We start from the raw sequence: 15,456 nt of genomic DNA, 5'->3' as shown, positions 1-15,456 counted from the left end.
CGCCACCTCGCCCGGCTAGTTTTTTGTATTTTTTAGTAGAGACGGGGTTTCACCATGTTAGCCAGGATGGTCTCGATCTCCTGATCTCGTGATCCGCCCGTCTCGGCCTCCCAAAGTGCTGGGATTACAGGCTTGAGCCACCACGCCCGGCCTGTGATAGATATTTCTATTACTGCAAAGTCTTGGCAAAAGAGAAGTTTCACTTTGATAGTTATCTGGATAAGTATTAATACTTTCTCAAAATCAAGGACATGTGCATCATTTAAACTTGTTTTTTAAATGTTTAGCTATAGGAAAGCACAAGTAAAAGATGATATCCTGTGATATTCAGCAATATAATATTAACTATTAAAGTTTTAAAAGAGGTGGAAATAATACATTTACAACAGTCTACAATTTACAATAACATACAAAATTGAATTCTGCATTTAAAAGATATCTTTCAAAATTTTTGTCTTCTGCAGTCATCAATACTGTAAACTATTTTGTTAAATATTTACAAGTAAAATTCATTTTGCTTTGGCTATTTTCCCAGTTGTCATGAACAAAGAAATATGTTCACTTATTACAGACACCCATTACCATCTCTGATGTCAGAGAATTCTATTCTCTTAACTTGTGCCTCCTCTACTGGTTCAAAAGTAGAACAACACAAAACCAAGCCTTTAATTCCACTGATGAAACAGCAACTAAATAAGTTTCTGTTTTTTAATTTAGTGATCATGTTCTAAATCTATCACATTAATATCAAATTTTGGATAAAGATCTTAACATAAATCTCCGACAGATTATTATTTAAACCTTAAATTATTATTTTCATCTCTAAAGAATGGATGTATAGTTTAATGAGAGCATATCATATCTGTGTTATAACTGAAATTTTTCCATATAAATATAAAATACTCTGTTATGATGCTAATCAATTTGAAGGACTTACAATGCAGTATATCTGTCCATTGCAGACTGCACATCTCTACGGTAAACTGTTCGAAGAATGACCATGACGGGGTCAAACTCTTGATTCCAGACTTCAGCTATTATTCAAAAGAAAGTAGAAACATTGACTTCTCAGAAATAAAATCAATATTTATTGACTTCTTACATTTGAAAGACAGAACAATTTAATCTGATTACAGTATTTGCCTTAAGAAGCTTGATGCCATGATTACTTTTCTAAGTCAAAAATCACAATTTCATCATCAGGAATGTTCTCTTGAGTTCAGCAAGCACTAAAGAACAAAAGTTTTGTAATACAACAATGCCTCACCAGAAGTTTACTTCATTGTTGTTGTTGTTTTTTGCAGGGTGCTAATTAGAAAGAAACACAGCATGTTAAGACCTTTGAGTGTATTTAAAGGCAAGCAGGGCATGATGCCTCATACCTGCAGTCCCAACTACTTGGGAGGCTTAGGCAGGAGGCTCATCTGAACCCAGGAGTTGGAGGCCAGTCCAGGCAACAAAGTCAGACCTCATTTCCCTTCCAAAAAAAGTATTAAAAAAAAAAAGTACTTAAAAGCAAAAACATGAAAACTAGATTTAAAGATTAATGAGGCTGGACACGGTGGCTCATGCCTGTAATCCCAGCACTTTGGGTGTCTGAGGTGGGCAGATCACTTGAGGTCAGTAGTTTGAGACAAGCCTGGCCATCATGGTGAAACCCTGTCTCTACTAAAAATACAAAAATTAGCCAGGCGTGGTGGCACACACCTGTAATCTCAGCTACTTGGGTGGCTGAGGCGGAGAAACACTTGAACCCAGGAGACAAAGGCTGTAGTGAGCCAAGATCACACCACTGCACACCAGCCTGAGCAACAGAGACCCACTTTATAAGTCTTTTTTGTTTATAAAAGATTTTCTGCTCCTTTGCTAAAACGGATCACTTGTCTCCTTATCTTCAGCATAATTAGGAACCACTATCCTGTGTGTGGAATGTGTACAACTGATGGTTCACAAGATGATTTTAAGTATTAAGTATATAAAGCTTTTCATTTTAATAATTATGTAATTATTTTTAAATGTGTATTAGAAAATTGTAAGTTGCAAATAAAATTCATGACACCTCACTAATAATCATGCTTAGGATGAGGCAAGGTTTTTTTTAAGTTAACTCATTTTAAAAAAATAATGAAATACTAAGTATATTTCAGTAGAGCGGATATTTAGATGTGGCAAAAATCGAAAGGATGGGCTGAGATAGTAATTTTAGAAACCACTGCCTTAAAAGTATCTCCATACTAGATTAAGTTATTTTCTTTCATTCTTTCTAGCAAAATTCTTAACATCTGAAAACATAGTGAGAAGCATAAGCTTCTCCCTACCCATCCACTATAATTACAACTTTCTAGCACAAGACAGTTAACCATTGTTAACCACTGTCCCTAGTTTCATGTAACAAGCTATTCAACTTAAAGTATCAGAAGTATGACTTAAAATTCTGAAAACAGTCCTTCACAAACACCTTTATTAGTATTTCTAGAATCATTTATCGTCCTTTTTTTTTTTGAGACAGATTCTCACTCTGTCGTCCAGGTTGGAGTGCAGTGGCGCGATCTTGGCTCACTGCAAGCTCTGCCTCCCGGGTTCATGCCATTCTCCTGCCTCAGCCTCCCAAGCAGCTGGGACTACAGGAGCCTGCCACCACACCCAGCTAAATTTTTGTATTTTTAGTAGAGAATGGGTTTCACCATGTTATCCAGGATGGTCTCAATCTCCTGACCTCGTGATCCACCCGCCTCAGCCTCCCAAAGTGCTGGGATTACAAGTGTGAGCCACTGTGCCCGGCCATGCTTGTCCTTCTCTTTAAAGTCTATTATTCTGCACAATTAACATGCCAAAGCTTTTATTAGAATTGCACAATCTTAGCAATGGAAGAAAACTGTAGTGATTAATTAGTCCAGTGGGCTTCAAACAGTGTTCCATGGAGCTGAATGACCACAGATGTATAACAGGGGTCACTTTAGGAGCAAGTGGATAGCAGGACAGAGGAGAAGCTAGGTTCAACTACCCACACCCACTTTAACAGGAGTAGGCCAGCTTTTGTTGGTTTTATATTAATATAACAAATTCACTTAAGGGTTAGTCCTCGAAACCAGAGGCTTGTTTCAACCACTTTTTAAAAATTTAAAAACTTATTTTACAGCTAAGAAGCCAAACTCAAAGATAAAAAACTGGCTGGACACGGCGGTTCACATCTGTAATCCCAGCACTTTAGGAGGCTGAGGCAGGAGGACTGCTTAAGCCCAATAGTCGAGACCAGCCTGGGCAACACAGCAAGGCCCTGTCTCTACAAAACACACGAAAATTAGCCAGCATGGTGGTGGGTGCCTATGGTCCCAGCTACTGGGGAAGCCAAGGTGGCAGGATCGCTTGAGCCCAGTAGGTCAAGGGTACAGTGAGCTGTGATGGCGCCACTGCACTGTAGCCTGAGTGACAAACACAGCTCACTGCACTCTAGCCTGAGTGACAAAGTGAGGTTCTGTCTCCAGAAAAAAAAAACAAAAAACAAAACAACTGATTTCCTAAACCACACAACTAGCAAATATAATTCATACGGTATTTAAATATGACACTCAGTTTGCTAGCTTTAATGTCCAAATGCCCAGTATTCCATCTCAGCATTGTTCAAAACAATCATCTAAAGAGCTTGTTTTAAAAAGCAGATTCCCAGATTTCACCCACAGAGATTCTGATGACAGCAGACAGGAGATGAGACACAGGAACCGGCATTCGTAATGAGGAGCGCAAGTAAGTCTGACAGAGATGTAATCCTCACATCACACTTTTATAAGCCCTGCACTATACCACAGCACCACTCCACTCCCAAATTCATCTAATTTTACATACAAAGTATCCTCTACACTAGAAACATACTATGCTTTTCTTTTATGGAATACTTTCCAACCAGAGACTCTGGATTTTCTTGCTCCTTGTGAACTCCCTGAAAAATCCCAAATAAGGCTTTTCTGTTCTGCTTTGCCAAACACACACTGCACAGTACATATTATTTACAACTTCAAAATGGGCATTGGTTTTTCATTTAGACAATGTGTTGAGGGAGTCAAGAAGCACGTAACTGTTACTTCCTTCAAAATTTTAACTTAGAGAAGTGAAAATCTGAAAGTCAAACAAAAAAGACTGTGTAAATCAAAACCTCACTTACCTCTGGCTCCCGTCAAGCATGTCAACTGTAAATCTAGGGGGGAAAAACCTTAGAAAAGCAATCATCCACTTAAGGAAAACGTTCTGTGCATTTAACATAGGTTTAAAATGTAAGTAAATGCTATCAACATTCTATGTGGACTTTTTTGTGTGATGGAGTTTCACTCTTGTTGACCAGGTTAGAGCCGCAATAGCGGCTCACTATAACCTCCATCTCCTGGATTCAAGTGATTCTCCTGCTTCAGCCTCCTGAGTAGATGGGATTACAGGTGCCTGCCACCATAGCTGGCTAATTTTTTTGTATTTTTAGTAGAGATGGGTTTCATCATGTTGGCCAGGATGGTGTCGAACTCCTGACCTCAGGTGATCCACCCACCTCAGCCTCCCAAAGTGCTGGGATTACAGGCATAAGCCACTGCGCCCAGCCTATACAGACCTTAGTTTGAACTATTTCAAGTTAAAATTTGAGTTATGAGGATTGTTTTGCTGTTTCAAAATCAAATTTGGAGAGTAAATACATTCAAAATATTTTTAAATATACATTTTGTTTTATAGTTTCTGGTTCACTTATGGTTATGATCACTTATAAAAATAAATTAGAGTTCAAATATAAATTTCCTTTATAGTTTAGAGTCATCTAAGAAGTCTTAGTGTAACATAAAGCTATAGATTTCTAAGTAATTGAAAGCAGTATCACTGTTTACCAATAAAGACATACATTTATAACAAAATGGAGAACAGAAAACCAAAGCTTGAATGAACAAAAGGTAAACATTTTCTTTTAATACACAGAAGAATTCACCATTCAAGAACTGATATTTGAAAGAGTTCATTTATGTATATAAACATACCTTTGGGAGTATACATGCCTTGTTGCATAGAACCTCCAGGTTCAAAAACAGGAGCCTTAAAATCAGCTACAGCTGATAAAACTGATTCAAAGCTGTAACTGCCTGGAATAATGCCACTTTTGGGATTCGGATTTTCTGGAATATGATATATATGTCAAGAAAAAATATTAGCAACAAAAAGCCAGATTTATAGCCTTTCCAAGGTACTCTAGTTTCTCATTTTGCTAAAGTAGGCAAATAGTAATTGGCTGTAATATACAGAACTGGCCACAAGAGGGCTATATAATACAACAGCTCAATAATAACTTTTTAATTGTGATTTTTGAAAATATGTTTAATCTAGGAGCCTACTAATAAATTGTATGTTGTAGTAGTTCCCAGGTATATTTTCCCCGAAATAAATTTAAAAATTTCAGAAAATGATTGAAAAACTTCTAAAATCTGTCTTGATTTTCATCATTTTGTAAATAACTTTTCCTTAAAAAACAGAAAGAACTTGGGAAAAATTAGCAAAGATTTTTATAGCAAAGATTGTTTTTCCAAAAAACACAAAATTTCACCCCCAAAGAAAAAAATGCTAAGCAAATTTAAGCAAAGAGGCTAACCAAAAAGATTCTCTCCTCACATTACACAAATCTTTAAAATTCAAAATACAGAGATCGTTTTTACTCTATAATAAACTGACACATAGTTTATAATGATTGAAGGAAATCATCAGACAATATCAAATCGATGCTGCTTACAAAAATCAAGGTTGTCAAATAGGCATTCTAATAGGACTTATTTCACAAAACAAAAATTTTAGCCAATTCTTCCAAACATAGTCATAAGATATAAATACTAAATTTAGCTGGAATTTTTATCACAAAATTACTTGATAATCTTTGTGTAAACTTTTATTAACATTAACTTAAAAAGATAATCAGATACTCATTGTATGTTCAGTCCTATACAAAGAACCACAGGTTTCCTGTTTGTAAATAATAATCTACAAACTCAAAAATGCTTTAAGACCAAATTCTACAGAAAAACCCTCCAAATGTTTAAAATCCTGGTAATAATAATCATAAGGTGTACCTTTAACTGTTCACCACGAATTGCATCCTGGCTACACAGACAAAATAGACCTAGCTGCCTTTTACAAAACGTTCAGTAATGCTGCCCTAGAAGGTTAAATGCTGGGGTGGCCAAAGCCATCAATCTGTCCTGAAATCTACCCTAAAGTCTAAGAAGAGTTCCCCAAGAGGTAGTAACAGGAGGTTAAAAAAAAAAAAAAAACAGTCACCAGCACTGAATACATACTTGAGCCAACAACTGGCATTCTTCTTTTTCTATGTTATTTTTCAACTTTGAAAAACAATTAATCAAAAAATTGATAAACCGTTAATCATAAAAATTACTTATTTTAGATCCTGCAACTAACAGAAACTAAAATTTTAAAAGGATATGAGGTCCAGCAATGAACTGTGTGTCCTGTCATTCATACACAGCTGGGCTACCATCTCCGCCCTGAGAATCTCATCATCAGACATTCCTAAAATTATTAAAAACAGAATTAACAAATCTGAGTATACATAAATTATAAAGAAAAAAATTACCACATTTTTTATTAAGCTGTTTTACCAAATACAGGATGTTTCAAATTAAAGAGTAAAGAAGCAATGCTTCAAACATAACTGCAGTTTAACTGCTGTTTGCAGTTCCCTTAAGCAAAGGTTATTCTAAGGATATTCTAAAGGGTATACCTATAGTACAACATACAAGAGTTTGAAACATTCTTTAAATTTATCTACATCCTTTCCTTTTTTCCCTAAGCCAGTTACTACCACAGGGACGGGGAGAAAGGGAGGAAAACAGTTAATACGTAAGTATTAGTATGAGTGAGTTTTACCTAAATGTAAACGAAGACTCAAAAGAATCACAAGAAATGTAAGAGCGCCTTCTAACATCGACCTCTCATGCTCTGCATCAAGTACTGTATTTTGATGTTGTGATGCCATTGTCAACAAATCCACTACCTTAAATCTACAAGAAGAAATATTTGAAACATGTTTTTATAAATTAAAACAAAATTAACTGGACACTTCCTAATAACTGTCTTAATAAAATTATGCCTACCTTTCGAAGACAGATGAAATAAAATAATCTGGGTCAAGTCTAGAAGCACAAACCTTTAAAAGAAAACAAAATGCTTTATTCCTCAATATTCAGTTTTCCTTCTTCTATTAATCATGTTTTTCTGTACTTTTTTTTTGTTTTTTGTTTTGTTTTGTTTTTTGAGAGAGTCTTACTCTGTCGCCCAAGCTGGTACAATCTCAGCTCACTGAAACCTCCACCTCTGCCTCCCAGGCTCAAGCTATTCTCAGCCCTCAGTCTCCTGAGTAACTGGGATTACAGGCATGTGCCACCACACCTAATTTTTGTATTTTTAGTAGAGACAGGGTTTCAACCTGTTGGCAAGGCTGGTCTCAAACTCCTGGCCTCAAGTGATCTGCCTGCCTTGGCCTCCCAAAGTGCTGGGATTACAGGCATGAGCCACCACACCTGGCCATGGTTTTTATTTTCTGTATAATATTTTGATATCTTGAGGGGCCTTACAGACGTGAAGACAGATACTCCCTCCCAGAGCCAGCTAATTCCTAAACATAATAAACAACTTACTTGGGAACATGCCCATCATGCAAGCCAATCATTGTCATTATCTAACTCTCATACATCAACCCAGTATTTCCCCTGCTCTAAATCAACCCAGGGCCAGGTACCGCAGAGTCAGGTTCAGCCCCTATGCCTCAAAGCCTGCTGGAATTATTCAAACTAGCCAATCCAGTCAATCCTGCCTTACTTTGCTTTTCCCGTAGAAACCCCAATAAAGGCTCTTGCCTAGGCTCTCCCCTCACTCCTTTCTGCCTCTTGACCAAAACCTGGTGCTTTCCTTGTAGTCTTGTGTTGGGTGGTATGCCTCTTCTCCTGGGAAATTTAAGTAATAAATTATTCTTTCAGTGGCATTGGCCTCTCCATGTCATCACTCAGTCACCTCTATAAATTAAAATCCCTTGGGTACAAATGAGACACTTCTAAAGTATATCTGCATTATCTAGTTGGCTTACCTGTAACAGGTAAATGTCAGGATCAATCATGGAATTACAGAAATGAGACTGGACATAGGTCATGGCTTGTCCTTTGATTTGTAGACCATTTCTTACCCACATATTGCTGTGGATTTCAGCAAGACTTGCCTAATAAAAGTAAATTGGACAAAGAATAAATTATCTAAACTCAATCTTTACAAAATATTATAAATAACCATTTCAAAATATTTAATGATGTAATCATAGTATGAGCCCGATATTCTGTCCAATGTTAAAGATAATCAGTTGAAATATACACTTCTACCTTTTTTTAACAATAATTATGTTTTCACATAGCCACTTTTTTAGAGTTTAAACATGAGTTGGTTTTCCATGTTGGCCTCTGGATACATTTATAATGACTTTCACTGACATCTTTCATAAGAACTCAATGCTTATGTTTCACTCTATTTCTCCCTTAAGAAAACTCTAAGTAACAACAACAATCCTGATATACATGTTTAAAGAAAGACACTGGAATAAGCATAAAATAAAACCAATTGTTCAAAGTCAATGAATACATTCTACATCTTTAATTCACCCTAACTCAATCTTAAACCTATACTACTAATTTTCCAAATATTGGAGGTTAGAATAAATGTTCTCACTATATCAGTATTCAATTCTTCATGTATTTATGTCCAGTGTCAACTAAAACTAAGCAGTCATAATTTTTTTTTTTTTTTTTTTGGAGACAGAGTCAGTCTCACTCTGTCACCAGATGGAGTGTAGTGGCATGATCTCGACTCACTGCAACCTGTCTCCCAGGTTCAAGCAATTCTCCTGCCTCAGCCTCCTGAGTAGCTGGGACTACAGGCACATGCCACCACGCCCAGCTAATTTTTGTATATTCAGTAGAGACAAGATTTCACTATGTTGGCTAGGATGGCCTCAATCTCTTGACCTCGTCATCTGCCCGCCTTCAAAAGTGCTGGGATTACACACGTGAGCCACCGCTCCCGCCTTCAAGCAGTCATAATTGTATCTGTTTCCTAACACCCAGAGTTCAGGTTCAATAATATTATAATTAACAAATCTAAAATTGCCAGGAAAAATAAATTGAAGTGCAACTCCCTCTAATGTATACAAAAAGCTGGCCTGCCAAATTACGGTGTTGGTATTAAAAGAAATTACAGTGCTATATAAGCTAATTCTTCTCTCTTCTTTCTCCTCACATTATACAGATAGGGAAATTAAGAATCAAGGAGGTGAATTACCCTAAACTTTGTGGAAAATAAAACAGTGGTAGCACCAAGGCTAGAATCTTTCGGATCTCTTGACTCCCAAAACAGTGCTATAAAGTATGTTAAATACCACCCCATAAGTAAATATCATGAAAAGAATTCCTGGAAAAAGTAAAACTAAAAAGTAAATCTCATAAAATGAAAAATACCTAAACATAATCTGGCAAAAATACAATAACAACTTTTTTTAAAAAGTTTTCAAACATCTCAGCTATAGTAACAATGAAAGGCAAATAAATAAAGGAAGAATCGCTTAAACAAGGAATCCACTTCAAAACTTTTTAAATGCCTGAATACATACTTGAATTTGGAGTGGGTGAATCATTAGTTTCATTAACATTTCCTGATCTGGTAAAACAGAATCCAAATCTAGTTCTTGACATTTCACAGCCTAAAATTACAATAAAAAAGTTACTAATTCAATTCTTATTTCTGAAAATTAAAAAAAAAAGAACAGAACTCTTTAATGACAGTCTTACCTTACTCAAAAACATAGCATAGTAACGATGTAGTGGTAGGTGAAAAGTGACTTGGTTAGGTGCTGGCTGGAATAAACAAACAAAATCCATAAGTCAAAGACTATTTTACAGAAATTTTAAGATGGTTGTAAAATGTTTAAACCATACTCTCACCTGGATTTATTCCTATACTTTAAATTCAAAACTTAACATTTTAGAAGATGCAGATTCTAAAATCACTACAGATAAAATTATCCCATTTTAAACACTTAAGCGTAAGTTTCTTGAAGGCAGAAATCGTATTCTACTCAACTTTGAATCCTCTGAAGCATCCAGCACAGATTAATATTTCCTAAATTCAATTTAGCCAAAGCAAATAATCATTATTAAAACAAGGGATGGAATGGATTTCCAGCTACAGAGACCATTTGGGATTCTTCAAACGCATGTATACCAAACATCATGACAGTAATAAGAGTAACAGTCACATATAACATTCATTGAACACTTACTATGTGCCAGTCACCATGCTAAGCACTTTATTCACATTATCACATTTAATCCTCAGAAGAATGCTATGGAGTAGGAACTACTAACATTCTCATTCTACAAGTAGCAAAATTCAAACTTAGAAAACTTAAGTAACTTCCTAAAATTCAAAAGTAGTGAACCGGGGAGCTAATCTGGACTCCAGTGTCATATTCAAAACAGTAAGAAGACTCTGACCACATCCCTAAACAGAAGTATAAATGCAGGGCATCGTTAGATTCCTTCACCAATTGGATAAGATGCTTCCAATCAGTACCAAACACACCAGCCTCCATACAAATCTTCATAAAAAATATGTGAATGATGTTATGCATTCCTTTAAATATTACAAAAACTGTATTTTAAATCTGTGAATCCCATGAATCACAAAATCACTACAGGGCAAAAATATACCACAGCTGTCCTTCTTAAACAAATGAGTTAAAAACTAAAAAGGTATTGTTTGCTTTTAATGCTTTTTAAGTTCTTAGTAAATACTCTCTTGTTAAAAATTTTTATCCCAGACATTCAGATAATTATGCTAATGTGATATCATTATAGAGGTTATAAGGAGTCTAAATATGTCACCATCCCTGAAATAATTATTTTTTCCAAAACCAATAAGATAATAACATCCTCCTCAATATGTAAAGGCTATAAAAATGTGTTCTATAAAGTTTGCCCTCCATAAAAAGAAAGGAAATTATAACAATGTTCTGTAACATGAATAAACCTTGGGGACATTATGCTAAGTAAAATAAGCCAGTCACAAAAAGACAGTAACTATATGATTCCACTTATATGAGGTTCTTAGAGCAGCCAAATTCATAGAGATACAAAGTAGAATGGTGGTTGCTAGAAGCTGGGGGAAGAGGAAATGGGGAGTAGATATTTAATGAGTATAGTTTCAGTTTTACAAGACAAAAAAGTTATGGAGATTGGCTGCACAACAATACAAATACATGTAACACGACTGAACTATACACTTAAAAATGATTAAGATAGTGAATTTTATGTTTTATGTGTATTTTGCCACAATTAAAAATAGAATTTTAAAAAGTTTGCCCTCCATTACAATAATCATCTTAGTAACATACTCTACACCAACTAGCTAAGTCAGAATCTCTATTTCCTTTGAGGCATTAAGCAGACTGGACAAGTGCAGACTCTTTTTTTTTTTTTTTTCTTTATAGACAGAGTCTTACTCTGTGGCCCAGGCTGGAGTATGGTGGCACAATCACAGCTAGCTGCAACCTCCGCCTCCAGGGCTCAAGTCATCCTCCCTGCTCGGCCTCCTGAGTAGCTGGGACTACAGACACACACCACCATGCCTGGTTAATTTGTGTATTTTTTGGTAGAGACAGGGTTTTTGCCACGTTGCCCAGACTGCTCTCGAACTTCTGGGCTCACGCAATCTGCCCACTTCAGCCTCCCAAAGTGTTGTTATAGACGTGAATCACCATGCCCAGCCTAAATGCAGACTCTTTTTTTGAGTCTCGCACTGTCCCCCAGGCTGGAGTATAGTGGCGCAATCTCGGCTCACTGCAACCTCTGCCTCCCAGGTTCAAGCAATTCTCCTGCCTCGGCCCCCTGAGTAGCTGGGACTACAGGCATATACTGCCACACCTGGCTAATTTTTGTATTTTTAGTAGAGATGGGGTTTCACCATGTTGCCCAGGCTGGTCTCAAACTCCTGACCTCAAGTGATCCACCTGTCTCAGCCTCCCAAAGTGCTGGGACCACAGGCGTGAGCCACCGGGCCTCCCCCTAAGTGCAGAATCCTGTCTCTGCCACCTACCTGTAAAACTGGGCAAGTTGCCTCTCTGTGCCTAAGCTGTCTGGTCCTTAGAGTAGGAATAATAAAGAGTTGGGCAGCTGCGAGAAATAAGTAAAACAGCACAGTACCCAGTACATATTGCTATTAACTAATAAGCCATGGACTCTATTTTATCTTTCAGGGCTTTAGCATATCCTATATTCAACATTCTCCATAATGTTAAAGTCCATATTCCTTCCTTGTCTAATGTCACAGACTGGCTACTCGATAAGCGCTTCTTCTATTCCTATATATACTGATAGTCCTTGGATTCCATTCTTCACTCTATAGTCTTCTCATTATATGTGAATTTATCCAGATTCACAGCTTCAGCTGCTAACTCTACCCAGTTGAGTCCCAAATCTCAGCAGAAATCTCACTCCTGAACTCCAAATCTCACTTTCAGGTGTCTACTGAACATCAATACTTAATATTCCATGGGACTACAAATACAGTGTGTCCAAACCAAACTCAGTATCTTTGCCATAAAATTCAATCCTCCTCAATATTTCTTCTCCAGATTCCCAGTAATTTAAATATGAAATGTAGACTTCCTCCTTCTCACAAGCCTCCTATATTTGATGAGGTATCAAATTATGTTTACTTATTTTTTAAATAATCTCTTAAATCCACTTTCTTCTTTCTGTCTACACTGCACCTAACTAACCTTAGCTCAGGCACTAACACCTAGTGCCTAGGTTTTAGTGATAACTGCTACTTCTACTTTTATCTTCCACAAAACACCTTTTGTGGTGTCTGCCTAGCTCACAAGCTTCCCATCTTCTCAAAATGTGTCTCCCTTTCCCACTCTCTGCCACCTCAACCACACACAGAGATTGGGGCCTGATAGTCAAGTTTATAGTAGCCATATTTGACTGGAGGCAGGGCAGGGGACATCTGACCCAGCCTGAGCAATGACTTTCTCTCTTAAAAAATTGGAACTGGGATTCAGGGACATTCACAGACAATCTGGGAATATGCCTGAAATGGTAAAATTAGGCAACTATAAGAAGGCAGTATTTCACCACATGGACAAAGTACGGGAAGGGAAGAAAAAATGAGGGACATACACACAGGGCAAAGCAAAGGCAAGCGACAAGAGCTCCTATTCAGATTTCCAGTCCATCCCTGAGGTCCAGGTGCCCTAACCCTGAGACACCCCTATGTATTAATAATAAATGACTGCTTCTTTAACTCAGGCTGCTTTAAATTATTTTTCCCCTTGCATTAAAAGAACCTTAACATATCTTCTATTACCCGCTATATGCTGCCAGAAGGTGGTCTTACTTAAACATTAATTCAATCTTGAACTTCTTCCACTCACAATCTTTTAGTGACTCCCTATGGTTTTAGCCTCCTGATTACCTTCCAACTCCTGAGAAGAAACAGCTTACCTCTCCAGCCTCATCTTCTGTCACACAAATTCATGCACCATAGGTACTGCCCCTAACTTACTAAGCTTCTGTGCCTTTGTATATACACTATTCCCTCTGCCCCAAATGTTATATATCCCTTCTCCCACTGGATTAATGTATCTTTAAGACTGCTCGGTGGACACTTCTACGAAGAAGCTTTTCTTGGGTTCTTCAGGCTAAGTCAGGTGCTCCCTTTTATCCTCCTACATAGCACCTGGTCACAACTTTACAGAAGCACAGGAATCAAATTAACCATATATTTGTCTTCTACTTCCTTAAGTTAGGGACTGTTTTACCACTATATCCCCTATGTTTATAACATAGTAAACATTCAATAAATATTTGCTATATGAACGCATGTTCTACTTTTCTCTTACCAGAGGACTCTAGCCAAACCCACCCTGCTACAAACTCACAATTGTTGCCCTACATGATATTCATGTTTTTAAGAACTCTTAAATGGCCTATCTTATAGGAAAATGTATTCCATCCCCTGTTTCTATATGATTGATTTGGCCTACTTCAGTTCAAAACATATTATTGGCCAGGCACAATGGCTCACACCTGTAATCTCAACACTTTGGGAGGCCAAGGCAGGAGAATCACCTGAGCCCAAGTGTTCAAGACCACTGGCGAGACCCTGTCTCAAAAAAAAAAAAATTATTTGCTTGATTTGTACTAGATTACCATAATGACTTTTGACATCCACCCACAAGGATGGAAGAAGAACTAATGTTTATCACACATGTAATATGTGCCTTTTAGTCAATCCTCACTGGTTAATGTTACCAACTTCAACAGATGAGGAAATGGGCTCAGCAGGGTTAAAAAAAAAAAAAAAGGTAAAAATATATAAAAAATGAAACCTAAAAAAATCTATCCAAGGCCACATAGCTAGTTAAATTATGGCAGAGTAACAATTTACACTCAAATCTGCCTGACGTTAAAGCTCTTTCCACTGCCAATAACCAACATAGTTAAAACACTACCAGACAAGGAGTTCCAAAATGTGGACTGTGGACCCAGAAGTACCATAATTTGCTACATAATAATAGGCAAGTCATTTAATATCTCTGCATCTCCACTTCCTAATGACAAAAACAAGGAGGAATAATAAAACCTTTAAGCACCATATAAAAACACGACATAGGCCAGGCACAGTGGCTCACGGCTGTCATCCCAGAACTTTGGGAGGTCGAGGTAGGTGGATCACCCGAGGTCAGAAGTTCGAGACGAGCCTGGTCGACATGGTGCAATCCCATCTCTACTAAAAATACAAAAATTAGCTAGGCATGGTGACACAAGCCTGTAGTCCCAGTTACTCGGGAGACTGAGGCAGGACAATCGCTTGAACCCAGAAGGTGGAGGCAGCAACGAGCCGAGAGTGTGCCACTGCACCCCAGCCTGGGCAACAAGAGCAAAAACTCCATCTCAAAAATAAATAAATAAATAAATAAATAACATATTATTTGATTCCTTAAGTTCTATACTTAATTTCTATTCTTTTAAGAATCCATTTAAATTTTTGAGAACATCCAATATCTTCCTAAAAATATTTCTGTATGAAAAACAAATACACTATTTCCTAGAGTTCAGCTGCTCTGTATGTCATACACAAGTCTAACTGTCCTTCATTATACTCCTGATGCCAAGCATGATTAATTTAAATATCATTTTCTTTTGTATAATTTTCCCCCAGTTCAATCTTACTGCTGCCTTAGTGATGCTACTATTTCAACAATAACTCCTGCAGTTTCAAACACCAAAGAAAGCTGGATTGAGAAAAGCTTCAGTTAAAGCTCCAGCTAAGGGACTGACCCTGGACAGGGTGAAGGAGGAGGGAAGCAGGCTGGAAGTG

At 37.2% G+C, this 15,456-nt stretch overlaps 1 protein-coding gene across 1 annotated transcript in view; it reads right to left on the bottom strand.

Moving 5' to 3' along the window:
- The window catches only part of UBR3 (ubiquitin protein ligase E3 component n-recognin 3 (putative)), a gene marked incomplete at its 5' end in the record, with an annotated part of 276,638 nt that overhangs the window by 166,771 nt on the left and 94,411 nt on the right, over positions 1 to 15,456 (bottom strand). The window contains 8 exons of the mRNA XM_011945970.1: positions 938 to 1,034; positions 5,010 to 5,152; positions 6,459 to 6,543; positions 6,901 to 7,034; positions 7,128 to 7,180; positions 8,117 to 8,245; positions 9,683 to 9,772; positions 9,861 to 9,926. Of these exons, the coding sequence (XP_011801360.1) occupies positions 938 to 1,034; positions 5,010 to 5,152; positions 6,459 to 6,543; positions 6,901 to 7,034; positions 7,128 to 7,180; positions 8,117 to 8,245; positions 9,683 to 9,772; positions 9,861 to 9,926 (797 nt within the window). The remainder of the gene's footprint in view (positions 1 to 937; positions 1,035 to 5,009; positions 5,153 to 6,458; positions 6,544 to 6,900; positions 7,035 to 7,127; positions 7,181 to 8,116; positions 8,246 to 9,682; positions 9,773 to 9,860; positions 9,927 to 15,456) is intronic.

The sequence above is a fragment of the Colobus angolensis genome, unplaced genomic scaffold (assembly GCF_000951035.1).
Source record: "Colobus angolensis palliatus isolate OR3802 unplaced genomic scaffold, Cang.pa_1.0 Scaffold247, whole genome shotgun sequence".
NCBI lineage: Eukaryota > Metazoa > Chordata > Mammalia > Primates > Cercopithecidae > Colobus > Colobus angolensis.
This window is presented reverse-complemented; position numbering and strand designations above follow the sequence as displayed.